The sequence below is a fragment of the Sinocyclocheilus grahami genome, unplaced genomic scaffold, assembly GCF_001515645.1.
Source record: "Sinocyclocheilus grahami isolate Dianchi unplaced genomic scaffold, SAMN03320097.WGS_v1.1 scaffold304.1, whole genome shotgun sequence".
NCBI classification, from domain to species: Eukaryota; Metazoa; Chordata; class Actinopteri; order Cypriniformes; family Cyprinidae; genus Sinocyclocheilus; species Sinocyclocheilus grahami.
Window position 1 is genome coordinate 802230 of NW_015505483.1, and position 11789 is coordinate 814018.

The 11789-nt window shown below is 36.5% G+C and overlaps 1 protein-coding gene across 1 annotated transcript in view; it reads right to left on the reverse strand.

The window, feature by feature from the left end:
* Positions 1-1095: 1095 nt before the first annotated feature.
* Positions 1096-11789, reverse strand: part of asb1 (ankyrin repeat and SOCS box containing 1) — an 11697-nt gene continuing 1003 nt past the window's right edge. The window contains exons 2-7 of the mRNA XM_016293532.1: positions 11257-11395; positions 8451-8753; positions 6738-7120; positions 5388-5619; positions 1347-1501; positions 1096-1168 (exon numbers count right to left, since the gene is read on the reverse strand). Of these exons, the coding sequence (XP_016149018.1) occupies positions 5489-5619; positions 6738-7120; positions 8451-8753; positions 11257-11395 (956 nt within the window). The 3' untranslated portion in view covers positions 1096-1168; positions 1347-1501; positions 5388-5488. The remainder of the gene's footprint in view (positions 1169-1346; positions 1502-5387; positions 5620-6737; positions 7121-8450; positions 8754-11256; positions 11396-11789) is intronic.

Consider the following 11789-nt stretch of genomic DNA (forward strand, 5'->3'; position numbering starts at 1 on the left):
GTTTACAGAGCCTAGAGTTGACCATGTGGTCAAGGAATAGTTTACCCCAAAATGAATTTTGCTGGCAATTTGCTGACAACACACTCAGAATCTGAGAAAATTAGCATTTACATCACTCCTCTGCGGTGAATGGGTGCCATCAGGATGAGAGTCCAAACAGCTGATGAAAACATCATAATAATCCACAAGTTCATCAATTAAAGTCTGTGAATGGAAAGGCTCTGTCGCCTCTGGCCAAAATACCAATCCAGAATTCTCCGGTTACAAAGTTCATCCCCTGTTGTCTTCTCACAGCGAAATCCACTGAAATATTTGTACTGTTTAACCTGTAAATGTTGCTTGATCTGCGCATATTTCTCTCCCGATTCAGACTAAACTACGTTTTCACTGGAAAAAGCAATATTATGGATAGAGGGTAGAGGATAAATGATTTATATTTTTATTGATGGATGGAGTCATGTGGATTATTGTGATGTTTTTATCAGCTGTTTGGACTCTCATTCTATCGGCACCCATTCACTGCAAAGGATCTATTGGTGAGCAAGTGATGTAATGCTACATTTCTCAAAATCTTTTCCTACGAGGAAACAAACTCATCAACATCTTGGATGGTCTGAGAGTGAGTATATTTTTTAACTAATTTTCTTTCTTTTTTTTGAGTTAACAATTCCAAGTTCCACGAAAAGTAAATAAATTGAAAAAAAAAGTTATTAAAAAAGTAGTTCTTGTAAGAACTGTTCACTGAAAGGTACTTTTGGGAACCAGAATGGTTCTTCTGCGGCATCACTGCAAAACCTCTATTTGGAGCCTTTATTTTTAAGACTGTTGGGTGCTTGATGGAAACACACTGCACTAGGGACAAAGAAAACTGATATTTGTAGGCTATTTCATAAAGTGTACTTACATATTTATTTTGGATGGGAAATATCCAAATGAGTCTGTCATTTCTTGACATGGTTTCCCACTCCAGTTCAAACCAAGGAGGTTATATTGGGTTTTAAAGAGCATCCCGCCTCTGCCTTGGGAGATGGCCAATCACAGTTTCGAATTTTGAGACGACACCTGGACTGGCCAATCAAACTTTAGGGATTTAGTGCCCACCCATCTGAACACGCATCCTACTACTCTTGGAGTTTTGGGGTTGCTAAGTGGCCTCCTTCCAGATACGCTGTTGAAAACAATCGGAAAAAGATGACAGTCACTTAAGATCTGCTGCTGACATATTGACATTAAACAAGAGAGCTTTGATCAAGATTTAAATGGCAGCGTAACAGCAAAAATGCACCAAGGGAGATTATTACAGAGTACCCACGAACAAGAGTGCACTTAGTAGTGTGTGAACCCACCTTTCCCCCAGATGCAGATAGAGGGACTGCAGTTCTCTATGAGCCCACTGGTGATTCGTTGGCAGAGTCCGGCCTTTCCCAGGCTTTGCTTTTTCCACAGTTTGTGGTTTTCAACAAGATGTGGTTTTAATGTCACAGCACACTAAAGTTATAGTCTGACAAGGAAAAAAGCCAGTTGTACCCAGAGAGTGATCCTGATGGACGAAGCCTGGGAAATCTGCGATATGGTTGAAAACCTCAGTGGAATCAGTGCACATCAGGGGCTATTATATGATGGTGAGATGTGATAGCTTAACATGATATCTACTAAGATCCCTGAGAAACTTGTGGGAAGGGCCTCTGTGAAGACAGGCTGTCTTACAGGAAGTATAAATCACTTCCTGCGTTGAATGATAATTACGTTTTTAATTTAGCAATAATTTAAACGCTGAGAGTAAAGAACAATAATGACCCCTTAGGGTAAAGAAAAAAAACATACAGCTAAATACAAACAATAAAAAAGCCAATGGGAGCATAGAGCTGTGTGCATATCAGTGTTATAAATAAAAGATACTACATCAATAAATGACTTAGTTATATTTTAATGCATGACTTTTACTTCAATAAAACATAACAACAACAACACAAATCTGCAAAAATATCTACTTCATGACAAAAAATGCCAACCTGCAACTTATACAGTATAAAGTACTTCATAGATTTCACCTAACTGGACGAAAATTATTTAAAATGGGTTTTACTTCAGAAACATGCTCACATTGTACACAAAACACACCAGCCACCTATTTTCTCGCCATTTGGCATTGCACCTCAATTAAAAAAATTTGGGAAAACGTTACTGACTCACTATCCAACTTTATGGAATGTCACATCCCATTGTCTCCCTCCCTTTGTATATTAGGTGACATATCCATAATTAATTTAAACAATACAAATAGTCAATTACTCCTAGTGGCTCTAACTATCGCAAAGAAAACTATCCTCATGAACTGGAAATCAAGGAACACCATACATGTTACATCTTGGAAAAACTTACTAATAGAGTACATCTCCATGGAAAACCTGTCAACTTCCACTCAAAATAATACAATAGAATTACACCCCTCTTGGCTATCTCTCATAAACTTCCATCAATCATGAATCCGCTGAACCTTTTTGTCTGAAGCCATCCTCAATGACACATCTTCATCAATATCTAAACAATATCCTTGGGGGAGGGGGGTTAGGAGGAGGTAGCAACAATGGCTAATATCAAACCTAATTAAATACTTATAAATGTATTTATTGATTTTTCTCCTTTATTTTCTCTTTCTGTCTCTCTCTCCCCACTCTCATTGTCTTTTGTTTATTATTATTTTTTCTCTCTCTCTTTCTCTTTTCCTGCCTCTGGGCCTCAGTTGGCTGTGGCGTTTCAGTCCCTGCCCTGTGTGGTTCGGATTAGTTGTGGGTGGGTGTGATGTGGGGCTGGAGACCTTGTACATCCAGCTTGTACCAGCTTTGCCCTGGACTTCTTGCCTCTGGCTGGTTCAGCACTACATGCCTTGTTTTTTTAATGCCTCACATAGTAGATGATATACAGTGGGTACGGAAAGTATTCAGACCCCCTTAAATTTTTCACTCTTTGTTATATTGATTGGAACATAAGCAAGTGAAAGAGTAAAAAAAAAAAACCTTCATACGTGTGTGTGTGTGTGTGTATATATGTATATGTATGTGTGTATATGTATATAGCACACACACAGGGTAAATGTGACGTGCGCATGGGGGCCTGGGCTTTGCACTGGGCTGGTTCCACGCTGCACGTCATGCTTTTTTAAAGCATCACACACTAGTTGACACACATATACGTCTATAACAAAATTAATAATAAATGCATCAAAAGCAAAAAATAATATATATATATATATATATATATATATATGTATGTGGCGGCCTGGAGGCCAGGCGGCCAGGGGTGGGACTTTGGGCCCTGTGCCCCACAGCACCTCTCCTTGATGGCCTGTCGTAGGGTGACATGGGCGGGGGACCAACTTATGCTGTGTTCATGGAGGGCCCAGAGGCAGCCTTACAATATCTCACTATTTTTTAGCTTTATTATTATTATTGTTGTTGTTGGTGCCATTATTATTACTACTACTACCATTATTATTATTATTACTATTTGTCCTCTTCCTGATCCTCCAACCTCGCCCCGGTTCCTGATGAATGAGTTTATTGTTAATATTGTTATTATTGCTACTATTACTAATGACTAATTAATACTATTATTTTGCTATTTGTCATCTTCCACATCCTCCAACTTTCCCCTCATTTCTGATAAATTTAGTTCATTATTATTATTATTATTATTTAATTTATTTTTTATTAATATATATATTTGTATTATTATTATTGCTATTACTATTATTACTTATCACCTTCCTCATCCTCTGATTTTTGTTATTAATGCTATTTTTATCATCATTATTACTATTGTCATCATTACGATTACGGTTTTCTACTATTGTTATGTCTGTTGTACTTTTCTACATGTTCCTTTGTTTATATACTTCCACCCCTCACACCCAGTCACACTTACACTCACTCACTCACTCACTCACGTGGGCTGTCATGTATCTTTTGTTGACTTTGGTTATTTTGTATTTGATTTGTCACTGGTAAATTGTATCCGTTTACATAATAACAAAAAAAAAACATAAGACAATAAAATAATAATAATATCGCGATTAATCGCATCCCCCAAAAAAGTTTCTGTCACTCACTCACTCACTCACTCACGTGGGCTGTCATGTATGTTTTGTTGACTTTGGTTATTTTGTATTTGATTTGTCACTGGTAAATTGTATCCGTTTACATAATAACAAAAAAAAAACATAAGACAATAAAATAATAATAATATCGCGATTAATCGCATCCCCCAAAAAAGTTTCTGTTTACATAATATATATATATGTGTGTACTGTGTATATTTATTATGTATATATAAATACACACACATACAGTGTATATTTATAAAAAAAAAGTATGTGTATATATATATATCATATAATTTATAATCTATATAAATATATTTAATATATAAACATAACATATTTTTCTTAAATATATACATGCATGTGTGTGTATTTATATATACATAATAAATATACACAGTACACACACATATATTACGTAAACAACATTTTAATCATTTGACAGCATTAAATTGTACACAATGAAACGAAAAAGAAAAAAATAATTAAAATTACATTAAATAAAATATAAACTACCGTTTAAAATCCTGGAATGATTTGTTACAAGAAATGAACACTTGTATTCAGCAAAGATGCATTAAAAGTGATGTTTGTATTTGTAACGTTTCAAAATATTTATATTTTCCACTCCGCTCTTTTAAATAATGAAACAAATAATGAAACAAAGAGACAATCAGAATCTTTTAAAGTAAAAAATATTTATCTGGAAAACATTTGTAGTGAGGTAAACAAATAAGTCGCAACAAACTGAAATATTCAAGGAAAGTAGAAGCTACTTCAAAAAAGTCCAGAAGTACACATTCTTCACATTACCAATATTGCAAAAAAAACTATATGGAAATGAATATGTAAGGAAAGTTTCAGCAATATCATCAAATATAGATGATATGAGTACATATCACCAATATCATAATTCTAATAATATTCAATAGTCATTACTTAAATGCTGTAAGTGTTAGCACAGGCTAAAATAAGACTAATCTCAATAGAATTTTCTCTTATCAGTGGTGTTCAATATTGTCCTCCGTTAAAGCAATGAGCCACAAAAGGCAGTGCGTTACAGTGATTTTACTACAGGTAATCGTGTTCTTTGGCACAGTGCAAAGAAGAGTATGTAAAACTCTCTTAAAATGGCAGCAGCAGTGCATATATTAAACATTTTTGCTAATATGCTTATGCATTCATCTCACAATAAGAGTACAGTACTCTCAGCTCCATTTAACTCATTTTTACCAGGAATCCATTCCACAGATTTCCCCCCAAAATCAACCCAGATAAACGTCATTACCTTGCCATCACAGCAGCCAGTCTAGTGGAAGTCACTGGTGTAAGTAGTGTTGGAGAGCGAGAGGTCACTTGCACCCTTGAGTTAATCGACCGTCTATATGGTCAGTCCTTGTGAAACATAAATTTTATGATGGTTTCAGGCAGCGGAAGGGAAGAGATACATGATAGATGCTTCTTGCCCATGATCTCCCGGATAGTAATGCGGCACAGGTTCATCAATCTCCTCGGGTTTCCTGTGTTGGAAAGCAATATTAGCGAGTACAGGAAAGGCCTCAAAGACCTTTAGAAATGAAACTGTAATTTGACAGTCATGGAAAAAATCATATTTGAAGTCATACCCGGAAATAAAACAATCAAGTAATTTTGAATCTCCTGAATTTCCTGCATTGCCTTTTTCAAGTTCAATGTTTTACAGAATAATGTTCACATCCTGTGTATGCCATAAAGTGCAGAATTCATTAAATCCATTGATAATACTGGCTAATGTTTGAGCTGTCGTTTTCCCTCCAAAATGATGTCACTTCCTAAAGGTTGATGTCATTAAGGAAGTGGCTGTTGTTAGTTAAAAGGATTTTACAGAAGACTAAAAAGACGAAAAAATGAGGTTGAAGACACATGGAAAAACTATGAATCCATAACAGCATTGAAAACAACATTTCCAAAGAAAACAATTATCATTTAAAACCAGTGTTAACATTTTGAAATAGAATTACATTTTCAGTTTTCATTTTAATTTTAGTTTAAGCTTTACTAATTTGATGTGCTTTGGCCATTTTGTTAGTTTTTATAGTTCTATATAATAGCTTTGATTTTAAATTTTTTTTTTGTAATTTCAACTTAAATTTATTTCAGTCAATTGCCAAATCAACATTTCAAATTTTTTTATATATTATTTATTTAATTTTATTTCTAGCTTTATTTCAATTACCAAAACCATTTCAACAGTTTTAGTTAACATCAACATTGTTTGAAAGAATTTGAATGAAGGAAAAAAATTAAGAAATATCTGAAATATTCTTTAACAAACCATTGTTTTTTCCATATTAAAAGTGCATAGCATATGACTAAAATCCACTGAGAATGTAAAATGTTCACTTACCTGTGATACTGAAAAACTTTTCATATTTAAAAATTATGAGCTTGTTGGTCTTCATTTGACATAAGTGTTTTTTGCTATAAAACTTTTATAATTTTATAATAAAAGTTTCCATTTAATTATTTCCAGGTTTTAATGAAAAAATCCATATTTTTGGACCTCACTGTATAAAAAAATCTGCACTTAAAGTAAAAAATATACTGCATAATAGAAATGACCCAATAATAACATGACAACATCAAGACTACAACTTACTTTTGGCTTCCTGGTAGATGCGAAGGGCTTCAGCGTTGACTTTTAAGCGAACCATGGTGTCAGGATCGAGCTCGTACCAGGGGACTAGATACGGGTCAGCGCCGTGGTCCAGCAGCAAGCTAACGAAGACTGGTTCACATCCGAGTTTCAGAACTGCATCCAGCATACAGCAGGCCCGGCCCCTTACCAGCGCTTCCCTGCTCACGGGGCCATTGTAGTTGTAGTTGGGGTTGGCACCAGCATTCAGAAGCATCCGGAAGCAGGGGAAGTGATGGTAAGCAGCGCTGATGAACAGTGGACAGGCTGCCAGAGTTCTCAAAGTGTGCATGCCGAACATAGACCTCTGATCCAACCGCTGGTCAATATCAACATCAGCATTGAACCTGTGTGTATTCCAGGGCAATCAGCATTATCATAATTCACACTTAAATAATCCATGAGAACATACACGGGCAGCCAAAAATCTGGAATAATTACGATTTTTTTTATGTTTTTGAAAGAAGTCTGTTTTGCTCACCAAAGCTGAATTTATTTGATCAAAACACAGTAAAAAAATATATTTATTGCTGTGATGCAAAGCTGAATTTTCAGCATCATTACTCCAGTCTTCAGTGTCACATGATCCTTCAGAAATCATTCTAATATGCTGATTTGATGCTCAAGATTTCTTATCGATGTTGGAAAAAGTTATGCTGTTTAATATGTTTTTATGGAAACTGTCATACTATTCAAAAGTTTGGGCTATGAACGATAAAAAAATAAGAAATTAAAATGTTTATTCAGCAAGGATGCATTAAATAGACCAAAAGTGACAGTAAAGACATTTCTCATGTTACAATAATATAATAATAATAATAATTTATAATATTTTAAATAAACACTGTTCAATGACCTTTCTAATCATCCACAAATCCTGCAAAAAAATGTGGTTTCCACAAAAATATTAGGCAGCAAAGACATTTTTAACATTGATTACAATCAATGAGCACCAATAATAATTGAGCACCAAATCAACATACTAGAATTACTAGAAACTAGATTTCTGAAGGATCATGTGATACTGAAGACTGGAGTAATGATGCTGAAAATTCAGTTTTGACAACACAGGAATAAATTACATTTCAAAATATATTTAAACAGAAAACAGTTCCTTGAAATTGTAATTATATTTCAAAATCTAATACTGTATTTTTGATCAAATTAATGCAGCATGGTATTCCAAACTTTTGGCCGCCAGTGTAGAGTCGTAACTGAACTCCATTTTCAATATAGTAATTCTGTCAGGACCACTATCGTCAAAGACGATTGACAATTAGCATACAGTTTGGATTGGCGGTATGGTTCTGTTCTGGGCAAGAACTCCCTGCGCATCCATGCAGCCTAGCATGCAATAACCCCCCAGGGTAAACAGAACAGAACCAACATAAATGTATTGCAGATATTGTTAAAGTTCAATAATGTAATGTACACATTTTAGAATTAGTCTGATTCAAAGGATAGAGGAGGAGTTGGGGATGGAGGAGGGTAATTAGCTATTGAGCAATGCGAAAACTGCTGATACTACTGCGGGACCTTATATATGAATACTTAGGTGTCGTATTCCCATAGGTTGATGGGGATCAGCTGAGAGTCAGCTGATGTGAGCTTGACTAACGTGACGTGCCAGAACTAACGCTACGCTAGATTTATAGCATTTGCAAGATATATCCCCACCTGATCAACTCTAATAGAATGTCCACTCGGCCCACTTGTGCAGCGTGGTATATTGGGGTGCTCCGGTGATGAATGCTGCCGTTCGGATCAGCATCGGCTTTCAAAAGGATCTTCACACAGTCCAGGTGTCCATTAAGCACAGCCATGTACAGAGCGGTCTGACCCTTCACATCCAGCAGGTCCACTGCAGCTCCCTGAGAGATCAGGTACTCCACACACTCGCTGTGACCCATCATGGCAGCAATACGCAGCGGCGTGCAAGGCAGCCAACCACAGGACCAAATCAACTTCTCATTGATCTGCCTAGAAAATAATTCAATGTTACACACTGAAAAAACAATCTTATATTCTGTGTTAAGAATATCACCTTTGAACCGCACTTGAAATGTGTTGTGAGTTTTGTCCAATGTAAAGCATGGGTGCATAGCAAAACCAGTAGAGTGTTCGAACCTTTAAATGAATGGTTCACCAAAAATGGACAGTTGCTGAAACTTTACTCACCCTCAGGCCATCCAAGGTGAGTTTAATAAGTTTGTGGAACTGTGTGGATTATTGTGATGTTTTTATCAGCTGTTTGGACACATTCAACTCTCATTCTGATGGCACCCATTCACTGCAGAGGATCCATTGGTAAGTGATGCTAAATGTCTGCAAATCTGTTGTAAAGAAGAAACAAACTCATCTACATCTTGGGTGGCCATAACGGCGGGGGCGGGGTTGGGGTTCGTGCGCTTGCGCATGCCTCAAAAGGGCTTACAATGACTTACAAAGTTACATAACAGCTACAAGTGTATGCACTACTTGCTTTATGCAAGCACTATATAGGATAAATCACTATACAGGATTTACCCTATTATACTTTATCGACACGAATTGATAGGTGAAACAACAAACAGCCACCGCAATACGCAGCGGCGTGCAAGGCAGCCAACCACAGGACCAAATCAACTTCTCATTGATCTGCCTAGAAAATAATTCAATGTTACACACTGAAAAAACAATCTTATATTCTGTGTTAAGAATATCACCTTTGAACCGCACTTGAAATGTGTTGTGAGTTTTGTCCAATGTAAAGCATGGGTGCATAGCAAAACCAGTGGTGTGTAGGCGCCTTTAAATGAATGGTTCACCAAAAATGGACAGTTGCTGAAACTTTACTCACCCTCAGGCCATCCAAGGTGAGTTTAATAAGTTTGTGGAACTGTGTGGATTATTGTGATGTTTTTATCAGCTGTTTGGACACATTCAACTCTCATTCTGATGGCACCCATTCACTGCAGAGGATCCATTGGTAAGTGATGCTAAATGTCTGCAAATCTGTTGTAAAGAAGAAACAAACTCATCTACATCTTGGGTGGCCTGAGGGTGAGTAAATTTACAGCAAATTTTAATTTTGGGGTGAACTACTCCTTTAAAGTTGTGATGAAACTTTAGTAGCAAGAGATCTTTTCTTCTGTATTGTGATGTACTTCTGTGTTTAACAGATTATCAAAAAAGAAAAATTGTAGTGCGAGGACCTGCATCTAAACATCTGTTGGTTACTGGGTTTTGTAGAGTGTGTGTTGCATTCAAAAATGAATGCAGATGAATGCGAGCTTGCAGGGGCTTAATGATTGGAGAAATCCTGTACGTCACAGAGAGGAATCTATTCTGTTGTTTATATTCATGGAACAACTGGTTACATTAAGATCTATAATGTGCATTTATAAAACAGACAGCGTACATTTTCATTTTAAGTCAACTTTAATGAATCATTCAGAGAAGGAAGTCTCACTGTTTGAAGCCGAGAGTAAACATGGGTTGTGAGTTTTGTCCAATGTAAAACATGGGTGCATACAGTGTTCGAACTATACCGTGGACTTTGGGGGAGCCCACTTATTGAAGTGAATTAGGTTTAAATCGCCGTCATGCATGAATGAATGATATTTTTGCAATTTTACACATCATAATCCACGATGGTCACATTACACAAAACTGAAATTGCACGTTAAAATAACACATTGCCAATATTTTTGAGACCCCCCAAAATGTCAAATCACAAATCACGTTTTCAGGGGAGCCCATGTCTTTTTAAGGGGAGCCGAGCTCCCCCTAGCTCCCCCGTAGTTCGCACCCTGGGTGCATAGCAAAACCAGTGGTGTGTAGGCGCTTTTAAATGAATGGTTCACCAAAAATTGACAGTTGCTGAAAATGTACTCACCCTCAGGCCATCCAAGGTGAGTTTAATAAGTTTGTGGAACTGTGTGGATTATTGTGATGTTTTTATCAGCTGTTTGGACACTCTCATTCTGACGGCACCCATTCACTGCAGAGGATCCATTGGTAAGTGATGCTAAATGTCTGCAAATCTGTTGTAAAGAAGAAACAAACTCATCTACATCTTGGGTGGCCTGAGGGTGAGTAAATTTACAGCAAATTTTAATTTTGGGGTGAACTACTCCTTTAAAGTTGTGATGAAACTTTAGTAGCAAGAGATCTTTTCTTCTGTATTGTGATGTACTTCTGTGTTTAACAGATTATCAAAAAAGAAAAATTGTAGTGCGAGGACCTGCATCTAAACATCTGTTGGTTACTGGGTTTTGTAGAGTGTGTGTTGCATTCAAAAATGAATGCAGATGAATGCGAGCTTGCAGGGGCTTAATGATTGGAGAAATCCTGTACGTCACCAGAGAGGAATTTATTCTGTTGTTTATATTCATGGAACAACTGGTTACATTAAGATCTATAATGTGCATTTATAAAACAGACAGCATACATTTTCATTTTAAGTCAACTTTAATGAATCATTCAGAGAAGGAAGTCTCACTGTTTGAAGCGGTCTTCTTGTAGGAGGGTCCTGAGAGTGTCTAGGTCTCCTACATGGGCAGCGTTATGTAGACTCATGTCCTCACACTGTTCCAGAGGCCTACCGAACTGCTCCTGAAGCCATCCTCTCAGGTTACGACCTGACAGAGAGACAGAGACACAGAGACCAGATCAGGCCCATTACATAATCAGCGTTCGATGCTTGTGAGAACAAGACTAATATTTCAGGTGTTTCATTCATGTGTGAATGACAAATCTGTATGATTAGTTTGTGTGGTCGCTGAAAAGCTTCTTAGAAACACTTCTGAAATTATACTGAAACAAAATTCACACACTTATACCTCAAGTCTTACATAACTTAAATTTTTCTTATACAGAGACGCGACAATGATCGCAGACGTAGTAAACAAATTAACTATGGTTTTATTATAGTAAAAGTGTGGTAACCAGTGTTGGGGAAAGTTACTTTTAAAAGTAATGCATTACAATATCGCGTTACTCCATAAAAAAGTAACTAATTACGTTACTTAGTTA